The sequence below is a fragment of the Protopterus annectens genome, chromosome 4.part0 (assembly GCF_019279795.1).
Source record: "Protopterus annectens isolate FY-2018-M chromosome 4.part0, PAN1.0, whole genome shotgun sequence".
NCBI classification, from domain to species: Eukaryota; Metazoa; Chordata; order Ceratodontiformes; family Protopteridae; genus Protopterus; species Protopterus annectens.
In genome coordinates, this window is record NC_056733.1 from 1,623,091,529 (window position 1) to 1,623,107,411 (window position 15,883).

The following is a 15,883-nucleotide window of genomic DNA, read 5'->3' on the forward strand; positions in this document are numbered from 1 at the left end:
AAGCCAGCCAGAAAAATGCCAAGTTATTAAGGTGGAGCTTCGAACTGCAATTATATGACATCACAATACAGCACTGTAGTGGAGTCAGCAATGCCAATGCAGATGTGCTCTCAAGATAGGGAATGAGGTAACATATTCCCAGATAGAGTTATTTCTCTTAAGCCATGTTTCTCAAGGGTCACTTGTAAAACTAGCTTCAGTTTGGGGGGGGGGGTGATATAGGAAAGTGCAAGCATAGCCAGCTAGAGTTTTGTAAAGCATTATATGTCCCTTGAATATCAAACTGATTTATACAAGATGCTTGTGTTACAAATGTATTACAAATGTATGTCATTTGTATATCAAACTAGTTTTGTATAGATAATTGTGCTGAAAATGTATTTGTGAGCTTTGCTTGTGTTGAAATGTATCAACAGTGCACTCTGCTGAAATGAAGAGAAATGTACATGTATTTTTGTAGCTGAATTAAATGTATATGTTTTAATAGAGGATACTGGCACAGCAGAGGTTAACTTTAAGAAAAATAAGGGAAATGTAAATGAGCTGTTAAGCCATTAAAAGGCACCCCACAGTGCTGAATAGGACTGGACTCGCTATGTCTGGGGAAGAGCCTTTGCCCATTAGCTCAGTGAACAGAGGGAATGCCCCAGGCACTTCCATAAACATTTGGATGCGTATTGTGGCTGTCTGTGCCAATTTCTTGTCTCAGCTTCAAATAGAATACTGTGAGAACCTAGAGTCAGGTGACCAGATGATGTTATTTCTGCCAGCCCTTTTGGAAATTACATTTTAGATATTACAAAGAGAAATCTCAGAGTACTGCATATTCTGTTTGGGAAGCCTGACTAGAACAACCCTCACTCACAGCATCTTGCCTTGCAGTATTAAGTAATTTAACTAGGAAACAGTAATTATTTTAGATTCGGTCAGGAATATAGTAAAGCTTAGTTTGGCTATTGTTTTTCTTTATTTGCCTGCGTCTGTCCATCAATGTTCTTTTCAATATTTCCTGTGAACTTAACTCTGGGGTTTACTGTGAATATATATTCAGTATTTTCATGTACTTTTATTATTTATTATTAAAGGAGTACCACATTTTTAACAGCACTCTGGGATTATTTACAGGATTTTAAATATTTTTATATGTAATTCCAGACTCTGACCACCTGGAGGCTGGCATATTGACGTGGTTTGGATAAATCAGGTTGCCATCCAGTATCCCAGAAATCATTGTTTGGCTCAAAAATGTTACATCATGTAGGCCTCCGTTTGCCTAAAGTTCCTGTCATTCCATAGATGTTGCATGTGTACAAAATACTGAGTAAAATAGAACAGTGTAAGTAACATTCCCTGCTGCTGGATGACTATTTAAAACAGAACCAGTGCAAATTCCACATAACACACTCAAAGTGCTGTTTACTGCTGCCTTTTTTCTAATTTAGTTTAAATGGCACTAATTTGTGAGACAATGAATTCCAGTCCATTTACTTCTCCCCTCCCCCATAACATTTAGCTTCCCTAGCTGTCAAAGTCCTGAGGGTAATTTGACCTGGTAATTCCATTGATTGGCAGATCTCAGCAGGGTGCTTGACTCATGTAATTTAATCTTTGCTCTAGCACTTCCTTTGTTAGAGGGGACATTTTTTTTGCTGCACTATAGCCATGGCCTTACTTGACTGCAATCACATCCAGTACGGTCTTGCACCAAGGAGCTAAAGAATAAAACATTTATACTATTAACCAGTTTAGATCTTTATTAATTTAAGTGTTAAGGTATCACTTCATGCTTCCACCTTTTTAAAAATTGAGATTTACATGTACAAAGTGTGTTGGTATGCAATGTTTGCCTTCATATGTTTTTACTCCACTGGCTGGTTTGCAAAAAAACCTTTTGCAGTGTCCCTGGATTTGTCTTTGTACATACAAACCACATTTCTATATTTTCCCTTCCTTTTTCTTGTGTCCAGAAGTCACTTGTAACAAAATACATTTTTTATTGATTTTTCTTTTAAATAAAGGACATCAAGGTTAACTTACATTGAATCAGATAATGGATGCCACTGCAAAGAATCACTGTTGAAATATTTGTGCATGGACAAAATCCCTTACTAAATCTATTTGCCAGCCTCCAGTTCAATTAGTGCTATGGCTTTAATATACTGGTGTGTTTGCTCATGCCTTCCAAATATCTCCACCATTACATACCAGTTTTGCAGTGTAGTAACCACCTGACATGCCCATACACCTTTAGCCATCAATATGCAGCTACTCCTATTCATGTGAGTATGTGAATTCATTTTCAGACTTAAGGTGTGGAAGCTGCACTGAATAATTCTAGGTGCTTGTTCAGGTTTCATATGGTGCTTGCTTAGAGCTACTCTCATGTTAAGCCACTATGAATATGTTGCAATGCCACCTCTGATACTAGGGTAATGTTTTAATCTTTCTATTCCTGCACCGCACACTAGCAGTATCTGGTGCAAATACAACAGAGAAGCATGCAAGCGATACACCACCTAAGCATCATTTGCCGTGCAGAATGTGCAAGTATGCATACCAAATTTCTGTGTTTCCAAACATCGGTGTTACTACACTACTAATGAATAAAATGAACAGCACTCAGGCTTGGGGAAGGGCAAGGGAGCCATGACATCACAGAATGGGTGGGCCTATTATTTTAGTTAGAATCAGATGACGGCTGTGTGATGTCACTTTGGGGGAGGGAACTGATAAAAAAAAAAGTGCCTGCACTGCCTGGCCTCGATGATGTCAGTAATTGGCCAACTCCAGCAAGCTTTATTCAAACGTGAGAGAATCATTTTGTAAGTGAAACCATCACAGTATGAGAAGGTAGGCTTCTGTTACAGAAGTAAGGGGAATTATAAAAATTGTAAATGCTTTATTGTTGTTGCTTTACAGAGGAAAATGTAAATAGGGAGGAAAAGGGCCGTGAAGTTGAGGAATACATTAGAGAAACCTGTTGTACTCCTTTAAATATATTTACAAGTTTTTTTTGTGGCTGGTCCTTGCAAAAAGTATCTAACCTTGGAGAGTGCATATATTTATTTGGTGACACTGTGTGGACCACTCCAGAAGGCTTAGTCATCTTGTTGAACTACTACCATTTGTATTAGCATTAATATTACACAGTATAATTGGATACCCTTTTAAGAGCCTTATAATAACTGACTTGTGGCAGTGCTAACTACCTTATAATCTGGGCAAAGCTTGTTGAGAAGATAATCTGTGTCAGCCTTTCCCAGGTGTGTGTGTGTGTGTGTGTGTGTGTGTGTGTGTGTGTGTGTGTGTGTGTGTGTGTGTGTGTGTGTGTGTGTGTGTGTGAAAATTAAATGTTAAAGAGTGTGTGTGTCAGCTATGTGGTGCAGGGATACAAAGCACTGGGTTTGCAGAGAAGGTGCTGGAGGACTTGTCTTGGACCCTTGGCTGAGGATCTAACCCCTATAGCTGTACCAATGGGGAGTCTTACTGGGGACCTATTGGGAGACAGCTACAGAGACATCCAGACCCTGGCTAAATGTGTTCCCTGTGTGGTCGTAAGGGAAATTGTACTTGATGCAGAGAGTCTGAGGAATCTGGAAATACTGAGTGTATTGATTTGTATTCCAAGTGCATGTCCCTCTCTAGTGTCAGTGGTGAAGATTCAGGTGTGCCTTGATTACTGGCCCAGCATGGGGCTGGCACATATTGGTGATCATCACATATTGGTAGTGGGTCTATATTATGGCATCGAATGGGCTGTTAACCAAATGCACTTTTATCGACACATATTAAGTGAAATACAAAAACCCCGACCGGCCACAAAAGCAAATTTTTTCCCAGGGGAAAAAAATCACTTGGCCATCATCAAGGATTTGCCCTTTCTTCCTCCACTGTAGTACAATCTCAGAGTTGGTATATTTAGTTAGGGGGGTATGTGGGGCAAAGCCCTCCAGTTCGTATGGTCTGAATTTTTTTTTGTATTGGCCAAACGATTTTTCCCGTGGGAAAAAATTTGCTTTTGTGGCCATTCAGGGTTTTTGTATTTTGCTTAATATGTGTCGATAAAAGGGCGTTTGGTTAACAGCCTGTTCGATGCTGTAATATAGACGCATTGGTAGCAGTAGTTGGCATCACACAAATCTTCACCGAAAAAACAAAAGCAGCAAAATATAGTGGCATGCCACAGGCTGTCAGTTGCTTAGACCCATTATTGGGAGCCTTGCTACATCATTCCCTGGGGAAAGGTCGGGTGAATCCTCAAAATTAATCACACTCCTGTGCCCACAACCATACCCCCAACACTCCACATTTGTTAGAGTGCTCCAGTTTCAGATCATTTAAAACAACTGCTGCACCACACCTTTGTCATCAGAGATGAGTCCAGTTTCACTGTCTCACTATTGTCAATTGCAAATCCAACCTTAACCTTACTATTTTGTCTGTAAGGAAATCAATAGAGCAACATATCAAAAGTAAAACATAAAAAAATATAGGTACAATATTAAAGCAATGTGAAGCAATAAAATATATTATAATAAAATATCACTACGAGTATTACATCATTATTGACCATGTGATGGGTAAGGCCAATTTCTAACCAACTGGGATAGGTTAATTTGAGCACAAAAAGGGAAATTGTCATGGCTAAAATGGCTCATAAGTGCAGATACCTTAGTACTTACCTATAAACCTATATGCTAAAAGGCCAAGACAGTACAATAATACATGAGTAAAAATAAGTTAAAACAATTACATTAATTGACACTAATAAATGACCTGTATCAGTGATAAAAATTATACATTTTTCAGTTGTAAGCTATATCAAATACATGCATTTTTAAGGAGCGCTTAAAACTGACAAGTATTAGGAAATCCTTCAGGCAGCCAGCTAGCATGTTCCAAAGGTAAGGACCTTGATTGATAAATTCCAGACTCCCAGAGCACTCAAGGTACACTAATTGAACTCCTAGCAGCTCCTGAGAAACTGAGCACAAGGTCTGAGTCAGGCAACACCTGGTCAGAAGTTCCCTCCAGTAAGGAAGATAAGGCCAAATAAACCAGCTCAAGAAGTTCAAATATAATTTGTCTAATGGGCAGCTAGTGTAAGCTCAGCAGAGTCAATGTACTATGGTGGCACCTAGAAACCCCAGTGAGCACTCAGGCTGTGGAGTTCTGTATTAGTTGCAAGCAGTCAAGTTCCAAGACTGGAAACCCCATATACAGAGCATTCCAGTATTACGATTTGAAGTGCCAAGAACATGTACCACTGTATGGAGATTAGAAGGTGCGGTAAGATGTTTGATAAAGGGTAATATTCCTTATGGAAACAGAAGAATTCAATTACAGCTGATATCTTGCCTTTAATATGTCTTTCTTCAAAGATCATACATCTTTTACATGAAGCACATCTTGTTCCCACAGTAATTAATATCCGGTGTCAACAGTCTCTAAGTCTGGCATGAATAACTACAGCCACTATACTAGAAGTGTTAAGTTAAATGGATTACTGAGTATCTAATAATGGGTGCTGAGTCACCATTCCCCGTTAAGTCTCAATGGCCTGTTCCAACTTTAAATAAAAGATTCTGTAACTCCACTTTGTATGACATAATGCCTTTTGATATCCATGTTACATCCCCATTCACAGACTTGATTTTAAAATAACTCATCTCTGATAAATAAGATGAAATGTTTATATTGACAGAATAGGTATTTTGCAGTCTTGTAGTAAGACTTACCAAATAAATGCACATACACACCACAAACCCAGTCTCACATAGTACTATCAAAACTTCAAATCATACACATAAACACACAAAGACATACTCGGAGGCTCTGACCAAAAATCTACCAAAACAGCAGAGGCCACCAAAGCAGACACCCAAACAACTGCCACCTCAGGACACAACACATGCAACACATAGACCACAAAGTCAGTGTGCCAAACAGTCACAGACCTTAAGGCCAAACACAATGCCAGACACACTCGTCATAGGTGACTCCATAGTCAGACACACTGACATCCCACTCACCAGATTGAGTAAGGAGAAGGTCACAGTAAGCTGCCTGTCGGGCGCTAGAATCCACCACATAACGCAAGCACTCAGGTCACTCAACAGCAAGTACAAGTATGACTCTGACATTGTCCATGCTGGTGTGAATGACCTGAGATGTACCTCCCTGGACTACATGAAAAGAGACATAGAGGAGCTCTCTGATTATGTAGCCCAGGCAGGTATGACCCTGACCTTGAGCAGTATCCTACCTTCACCAAGAATGATGCCACAATACAGAGACAAGATGATCAGCTTTAATAATTGGCTTAATCTCTGGTGTCATTCAAAGGGGATCCAATGTCTGTCTGCCTGGGATGACATGCTGGACAAGCCATGCTGCTTCGCAAGGGATGGCTTGCACCTGTCACCCCTAGGCTTCCGGATATTGGCAAAGGCTCTTGCCACCCCCATTGTGCCTTTTTTAGGCAAGGCTCAAATTCTAAACCTACCACCCTAGAACACAAAAAAGAAAAAAAACTAAGGGTAATGCTGCTCAGTGCCAGAAGTCTTAACCTCAAGATGCACGCACTCAAAGCCCTTCTCAGTATGGGGAACATTGATGTCTGTGCTGTGACTGAAACCTGGTTCAAGGCTCCTGAGAGCACCCCAGCACTATCAGGTTTTACCTCATATCATGCGTTCCAGCCCCAAAATCCGGACCACACCAAGAAAGGAGGGGGGGGGGCATCCATATTCATCAAGGATACCCACACCTCCAGGTTGGTGGCAGCGCACGAGGCATCGGAGACCATCCAGGTGCAATTAACCGTAGGCAAGACTACTCTGCAATTTGTAGCATGTTACAGGCCACCCTCTCAAACTCAGGAACCTCACACAGCTTTCCTGAAAACACTGGAGGGGATAAATGTATCTCCAAACACCATCATATTAGGTGATTTCAACTATCCGAATATAGACTGGGATCATTACTCAAGCCCCAACACTCTAGCCCAAAGGTTCCTAGAGTTCATAAACTCTAATGCCATGGAACAACTAGTCACCATCCCCACAAGAGGAGGAAAACATACTAGATCTCATCATCACGAACATGGGGACACAATGTTCAACACCGGAAGTATACCCCTCATTGGTGAGATCAGATCATAAACTAATCTCACTGGAAGTCCACATCCCGCTCCCACCCCAGATAAAAAAGACCACAGTGAAGAACTTCTCAAAAGCCGACTTCACACTTCTAAAGAATGGTGTGGTTTCTTTCAAGGCCCCCGAGCCAGCGGAAACCATTACTCAAACCGCTGAATCACTTACAAATGCCTTCTACCAGTACCTCCAGGACTGCATGGATCAGGCAATCCCAAACAAAACAAAGACTCTTTGCACCAAAGGCAAGCGCCCAGTCTGGTGGACCCCAGCCATAAACAAGCTCTACAATAAAAGGAACTACTACAATAAATAAAATTAAATATATTAAATATAAATACAAATATATTATAATATAATATATTAAATATAATAAAAGCTACTACAAGATAGAGCAAAATCCTTAAAAGGGAAGATACCCTTGATCATTATAAGTAAAAAACTACGATCACTCATAAAATCATCCAAGGCAAATTTTGAGAGAAAAGTCGCTAAGGACTCAAAAGACAATCATAAGGCCTTTTTTAGCTATGTTAGAAACCTGGGAGGAAACTCCCAGATATGCTCAGAATTAGTTCAAAATGATGTAAAAATCACTGAACCAACAGACATTGCCAACATACTGGCTGACAGGTTCAGTGCAAATCCCCCCCCCCAAAAGGAGAGATATCTATACCAGTGGATTGTAGCCCCCCAAACATCTCAAATGCTCAGGTGAAAACTGCTCTCCAAGGCGAAAAACACAGCATCTATGGGACCAGATGGTGTCCCTGGTTGTGTGCTCCACGAACTCAATGAGGAATTAAACCCGCAGTTAGGGCAGCTGTTTAATCTTAGCCTCACCTCAGGATACGTACCCAAGGAGTGGCATACGGCAATTGTGGTCCCACTTCACAAAGGCGGTGCCTCCACTGACCCTGGAAATCACCGCCCCATCAGCTTAACAAGCCTGGTCTGCAAAGCTATGGAGAGGATCATAATGGAACTCATAAATAAAGACATAGGGGACTTACAGACATTGGATCCAACCCAGTTTGGCTTTGTCAAGGGCAGATCATGCCTTTTAAACTTGGTTAACTTTTTCAAAACAGTCACCAAGGCCATTGATGAGGGCAAGGCAGTCCACACAGCCTACCTTGACCTTGCAAAAGCTTTTGACACAATACCCCACTCGGGTATCATTGAAAAACTCACCAGCTTGAATGTAAACCCATATGTCACAAGATGGGTTGCAAACTGGCTAAGTGACAGAACCCACAGGGTCAGAGTAGCTGGCGCCATGCCAGACTCCAAGCCGGTCACAAGTGGTGTCCCACAGGGCTCAGTTCTGGGCCCCCTCTTGTTCGGCATCTACTTTTCAGAAGTACAGGCAAACACAGAAGGATTATGGCTGACAAAGTTTGCAGATGACTGCAAGCTGGGCGCCATAGTTGAAAACATAGCAGACACAGATATCCTTCAGAAGGGTCTCATAGAAACGGATAACTGGTGCCAGAGCCATGGCCTAAAGTTAAACGCCAAAAAATGCATAGTCATACCCTTCGGGAAAAACAAGGTTACCCCTAGCTACCATATAGGTGGCAATCCACTAAGCACAGAAGAGGTTATCAGGGATCTGGGGACCCAGGTTGACAGTAACCTTTCGTTTGACACTCACATTGCCAAAGTAGTTAGGAAGACCTTCTACATTGCCCACCTGATCATGAAGGGATTCACATCTAGATCAAGGGAGGTCATTGTTCCCCTGTACTCATCACTCATCAGACCAATGATAGAGTACAATGCCCCATTCGGAATGTATCTTACCTGACACCTGTAGCAATTGGAAAGGCTCCAAAGGTTCCTCATCAAAAGGATAAAGGGTCTCAAAAATATGTCTTATGCTGCCCGACTGAAGGAACTCCAGCTCTATTCAGTCGCATACCGTCTGCTCAGAGGAGACCTGTGCCTGACATACAAGGACATGTCCAACCCGGAATTAATGAACATGCTCCACCTCAAAAAATCCAAATCCATCAGAACTACAAGAGCAAGAGACTTAAACCTTAATACGGTTATAAGTAGGACGTGCTGGAGGGACAGATTCATCACCCAGAGACTCCCTATGCTGTGGAACAAAATCCCGGTACATGTGAGGCAGAGCACCTCGCTGGCTTTGTTCAAGAGAAATCTTGACCAATGGATGGGAGATCGCAGGTTTACCCCAGGGATCACCTCAGTGTCACTGCTGGACAGAGGCACGGCAAAAAAGTGGGCATAGTATCCTTCAAACTTAAGGGGTGGTGAAAGCCACAAAACTTTGGGCTAGGCTTATAAATGCCCTAGGGCAGATAGCCTAGTATGAACCTATGAGCCTATACAGTTATCTAGCAGGCAATTTTTTTTTATCCTTCTAGTGTGCCCTTGAGCTGCAGTTAGCATCTTACCTGCACCCCCTCCACTTCCCCTCTAATGCACCTGCCTTATATCTTGTTGAAAGTCTGCACATACTTTTAGCCTTTACTACCTTTCTGAAAGCTCATCCCACTTACATAGTCTCCTTTCTGTGAAGAAACACTTCATCACATCCAAGCAAAGTCCAAATCCTTTCAGCTGGTAATCGTGTCTTTGCCTCCTTGCCCTACAGTTCTTTCTCAGCCCTTTTCCTTTACATCTTCCTGAGCTTACATTATATAACATTATCCTGTCTCCCCTTTACTTATGTGTTTTTCAGTAACTATACCCCTAAATTGTGAGCCTTTTCTCATACAGTTTCACTTTGTAGCCATCTGATTATTCTATCAACTTTTTTATGTCTTCCTATCAGCTTTGCATTATTCTTGTAGGGTGCCCCACAAGTGGGACTCTCTACCTCCAGTATAAAACTGAGCAGGGCTTTTTGTAAAGGGAAAGGATTCCATGCATTTCACTTGAGTCTATCGTACAGATATAGTACACCAGCACACTGTTGGATCTTACTGTTACCTTTTCATACTGTTTATTTTGTTGCTCTGCAAATGGCTACTTTTCTCCTCACCTTCAAATTGCCATACTGATAAAAACAAATCTCCTTTTAACCATGCATTAATAAAGGAGTAGATGGTATGCTTTCTGGTACACAGTTTTCACTCACCGTTAATATGTGATAGTCCCCTGCTTTTGACTCATTTTGTGAGAGTATAATTCCAGTTGTGGGATGAATCTTGAACATGGCTTCATCACTGCTACTTTCAATACTGTAAGTGATTTCTGCGTTCACACCTATGTCCTTATCAGATGCAATAAGTCTATAAACAGGTTCAGGATTTACAGTGGTGCGGTACTCGGGAAGGCTGACCTTGTATAGCTTATCTGGAAAGTGAGGGCTATTATCATTTTCATCCAATATTTGAATCACAACTCTTGTAACTGATTGTAGAGGAGGAACACCATTGTCTGAAATCGTGACCTGTAATAAAATCACATATTAGATCATTAATTAGAATCTGTACTTATATTCACACAAGCAAAACAAAACAAAACCCCCCAGAAAGTTCAGCATGACTTTAGAAGACTGGTGAACTGGACAATGGCTATCCTAAAAAACTTCTGAACAGGAAGAAACAGTAAACATTGCTTTCTGAATAGCTACCATCCTACAATGACCTACTTTTGGATAATGAAAGAGGTCTCTGCATTATTCTAGCTTTTCCCAGGTAGAAATAAAATACCTTATGACACTAACCGTAAGTGGCATGGCTAGTATTCCTTATTTCAGTATATTATTTTATAATATTTGGAAATAGGAAAAATCATGTGGATCCATGAATAAATTACAGGGATGTCTCCAATCAACCAGTATCTGCATTTTAATACAAACTGTTTTTGTACAATGACTGCAGCTGACATTATTAAGACACATAAGTTGTAAATATTTGTCGTGGTGAAAAATAGGACATCTGCTGGTAAAGTTTACATAATAATATTTGCTGGATCAGGAAGGAATACTAAACATTCCCATGTGTCACTCCTTCAAGTAAACCTGTTTCATACTTTGTTGGACCTTTAATGATTGTGAATTTCAGTGGTTTTATTTGTTTTGATTCAAGGCCATACCCCACTGTTTATCTGCTTGTACACATCTGGCTATCAACAAGATAATGTCCAAAGGAAATACAAGGCTGTCTCCTGTTTTACAAGTGTTGCATGACCCCATGAGGTTACAAATATGTTTAAGATAAAGTAAACCAGGAAGAGTACCAAAGGTCAGCATTTTGTATTGCTCCAGAAACCTGCTGTCCTAATACATGAAGGGCAAACCCTGCACTATTTTAAAAGACTAGACTGGGCAGTGCCTTTAAGGGAGATCTGGATTATTTTTTTTTTTATTTATTTTTTTATTTTACATTTGTTGACCGGGCTAGTCCAACTGGATATATATCCGCTTACAGTAGAGGCCCGGGGAGAAAAGCTCCAGTACAGGCAAAACAAACAATGATATATCACAAAAAAAAAAAAAATCAAATTCAAAATAAAAAAATATTTTATTATTGGTAAATTAAAAGGCCACAAGTCCGTATAAAGAAATTATTCTGTAAGATCAATGTTATCCTTTTATTACTTGGGCCAGAATTTCATCCTTTTCAAAACAGATAGCCACATGACATATACAGTGGATATAAAAAGTGTACACACACCTGTTAAAATGCCAGGTTTTTGTGATATAAAAAAGAGACCACAATAAATCATTTCAAAACCTTTCCCACGTTTAATGTGACCTATAACCTGTACAATTCAAATGAAAAACAAACAAATCTGTTAGGGGAAAAAATATAAAAAATAAAAAAATGTACAATACACTGGCTGCATAAGTGTGCACACCCTTAAACTATACTTTGTTGTGTGTGCACACCCTTAAGCTATTTTTGTTTCAATTTCTCTGTCTGTTACTTCATCCCATTTCATATCTTGTGTATTTGAACTTCTTACTGTTTTTTTACTTCTTCTATCCATTTAGAATCTTTGTTATACTACACAGGGTCTTCATAGATATTTCTCCAAAATGCACCTATTTCCTCTTTTTTTGGTTGTACATACACTATTGCAAATAAAAATTGAAAAGGTGTTTGTGGGGTCGTGGTACAGTGAGGAGTGGGATATTTGCCTTTTCCTCACTGTAGTGCAATCTCGAAGTTGGAATACATAATTATTTTGTGTGTGTGTGTGTGTGTGTGTGTGTGTGTGTGTGTGTGTGTGTGTGTGTGTGTGTCTGTGTGGTGGTGGTGGTGGTGGGGGCGGCAGCCCCCCACAATAAGAAGTTCGATTTGCAGCGTTTTCACTCATGTGAGCATTCGCTGACTTAAACGTTCGCTAATATAATATAGACCCCATTTCCAGAAATATTTAATTCTTAGAGTTTGATGTCTGCAAGTATGACAATATCAAATATTAACCAGTAAAAGTCTGCATACTGGCAGCTTTCTGGGACTGACCAAGTTTTATACGGCCATGCTGTATTACCTAAAAACAGCTTTAGCAATAGTCACAGTTGAGTAGACTTCTCCTTTTTCTATTGTTAGTGCAGCCCTGGTGTAGGTTATATTTGAGGAAGGGGAGTGTGGGGGCGCATGTGGTGAGGTTTGCAGATGTAACTCCTCTTCCAACAACATTTTCTCCACAGTTGTACCAACATCAGAAAAAGAAGAAGCTTTAGCTGATCAGCACTTTCCACAAGCCTGCTTCTATGTATAATGACATGAGTTCTTTTATACAACATACAACTGTTACCTAGATATTAGAATCATGTTTTAGAACAACTATATCACAGAAATAAATTTACCACAGACACCTTTAACTCAAGGGGCAGTATTGAGAGAAATAATGACAACAATATGAGTTTTAAAACCACCTTTTATAAAAAAGCTGCATTAATACAGCAAATGTTTCTTCACTACGCACTATGTACCTTGGTGTCCTTTTTGAAGCATGCACCTACAATTATACATAACATACCTTATATTAAGCACAGTGTGACAGCTTGTGCCTAGCTCTGTAGCATTTGTTGCAGGCCAAGCACTGCATGCAGCTAACATGGCTTTTTGAAAAACTGCTCATATAATTTTTGAATATACTTTCTAATAAATTATTGAGGATTACAACCAATTAATAAGTCATATATTAATGTTTTATAATTCTTACTGCTGATAAAATGTATGCTGATACAAAACCTGTTGTTCTACTAACTCTTTAAATGAGTTAGAGGATTATTTAAAAAAATAACCCTAAATTTTGAGTCTTTTTACCCCCCATTTTTTTTTTACTTTGTCCAGAATTTATGAGCAAATAATTTCAAAGGGATGGCTTTGAAAGATCTTCACAGAAAATGTTATATATGTTATGCTATACATCTCTAGTAATAAAATTATAACAGACTTTCACTGATGACAGAGTGCAACAAATGTACAACAGATAATTTAAATGCGTGCTGAAAATTTGATGCGTGTCTCTCTGGTGGCATTCAAAACAATGAGGACAGTAAAGACACAAATATAAAAATGGGGAAATGAAGTAATGTACCACAAACAGTTTATTTGAAAATCAAAACAATAGCGGAACATATTTCTCACATTCCACCTCACATGCATTACTCAGGTAAGGATGTAATGGAATGGACTTTTACATCAGCTGAATAACATATAACAAAAATCCAATTCTATGGTTTTCCTAACTTCAAGAATCTTCTCCAGTACCAAATCTGTCTATTGTATTATCAGACACTGTATCAGCTACTTGCAAATCTGTTGGCACAAAACAACCACACAATTAAGCTACTGCACATAAATTTATGCAACTTTAAGTATTTTGGGTATGTACATTGCTGTAACTAAAGGCTCCCTAGTGACATTTCGGCACAAGCTGAAAAAAGACTGAAACTACAGTAGAAGAACCAATCTCAAAAATCGCTCTTCTCCTTCAAAATTCTCTTTTGCAGTGGGGAGAGGCAAACCCCCCTGCACTCCCCAAACTTATGTGTATATATATATATATATATATATATATATATATATATATATATATACACATATACATATAAGAAATGGCCACCTCAGACTTTGGATATGCACGTTTGTTTTTTCAGCTATACAGTCTCTGTATTTCAGAATTTGCTCTAGTGGGTCCCAACTTTTCACGTGGTTACTGTAACTAAAAGTTTGACTCTCATTCTCACCTTTCATTACAAACTGCAACTACAGAAAGCTCACTATGGGCTGGATACCAAATATTTACATCTACTGTTAAATATGAATTCTCAAGAAGAAATTTTTATTCCTAGTTGGCATAAGCACCCGTAATTATAGAACAGCAGAAAAGCTAACACCTTGAATGTCTGCACCTCTACAAATGAAAATATTGCATTATCTTTGTTTTGAATGTTCATTCTTGGACTTCTGAGATATGCTTATACACAGTAATGCACTTTAATGGTCAGTCTGCTGGTATAATTTACAGGTTCATAGGCAAGTATTAGGCAATCATTCTGCAGATTATTTCGAGCCCAACCAAAAAAAAAGTATTTTAAATTTCCCTCTAGCCTCAAGGAGGGCAACATGAGATAGACTGGGAGAGAATTTAAGGCTTCACATCCAATTATCTAGGTTTACCTTGAAGGTGGCACTCTGCTTTACATGTAATGGATTTTGTTCCAGAGGAATACATTGGGCTATAAAAATATCATAAAAATATTGCACCAACATAGGTTCATAGGTAGGTACTAGGCTATCGGTCCTAGGGCCTGTATAAGCCTAGCCAAAAAAGTTCCCTGGCTTTCGCCACCCAATAACTTATTTTCCTGTGCCCCTGTTGAGCAGAACCACAGAAGTGATCCCCAGTGTGAATTTCCTATTTCCCATCCAACTGTCAACATTTTTCTTAAAGAGGGCCAGTAAAGAGATTTGTTTGATATGAATGGGTAGTCTATTCCAGAGCATGGGGAGTCTGTTCTGTTTATTGTGGTGACAGGGTTTAGGTCCCTGGACCATGTGACTCGGAAAGATTTGGATTTCTTTAAGTGTACCATGTCCAATAGATCTGGGTTTGACATGACTTTGTATGTTAGGCACAGGTCGCCTCTGAGTAGGTGATATGCAACAGAGTAGAGCTGGAGTTTTTTGAGACGGTCTGCGTATGCCATATGTTTGAGGCCAGTAATCCTCTTAGTGAGGTATTTCTGTGGCCTTTCTAGTTGTTGTAGGTGTCTTGCAAGGTACATGCCTAACGGGGCGTTGTACTCTATAATGGGTCTGATGAGGGATGAGTAGAGAGGAACAATGACCTCTTTTTTTCTGGAGGAGAACCCCTTTGTGATGAGGTGTGCCATGTAGAATGATTTCCTGACTACTGTGACAGTGTGATTATCAAAGAAGAGGTTACTGTCCACCTTTGTCTGCCTTATTTATCTGTTGAGGAATGTTTAACCAAGTTATTTGATGTACCAGTAGTTTTGAGAAGGAATAAGTCAAACAGGACTGGATCTTTCATGGCATCAAAAGCTAAGCATACATCTCCACAAAGGAGTCTGTAAGAGACTTGAGTACAGAGAAATGACTGCCAGTCTCTCCTGATAACTAAGATTTTTGAGACCACTGATCTTTATAGTGATGAATATTTGAGTTTTCCAAAGTTATATGAGATATTTAGACAAATACATGCAAAAGGTCTATTATATTCAATAATGGGTTTGATAAGATATGAGTAGAGGAATTCAGTCT

The 15,883-nt window shown here is 39.6% G+C and overlaps 1 protein-coding gene across 1 annotated transcript in view; it reads right to left on the reverse strand.

Moving 5' to 3' along the window:
- FAT2 (FAT atypical cadherin 2) overlaps positions 1-15,883 on the reverse strand; it is a 1,015,713-nt gene that overhangs the window by 440,084 nt on the left and 559,746 nt on the right. Inside the window, exon 6 of the mRNA XM_044069413.1 lies at positions 10,270-10,584. Coding sequence (XP_043925348.1) covers positions 10,270-10,584 — 315 coding nt within the window. The remainder of the gene's footprint in view (positions 1-10,269; positions 10,585-15,883) is intronic.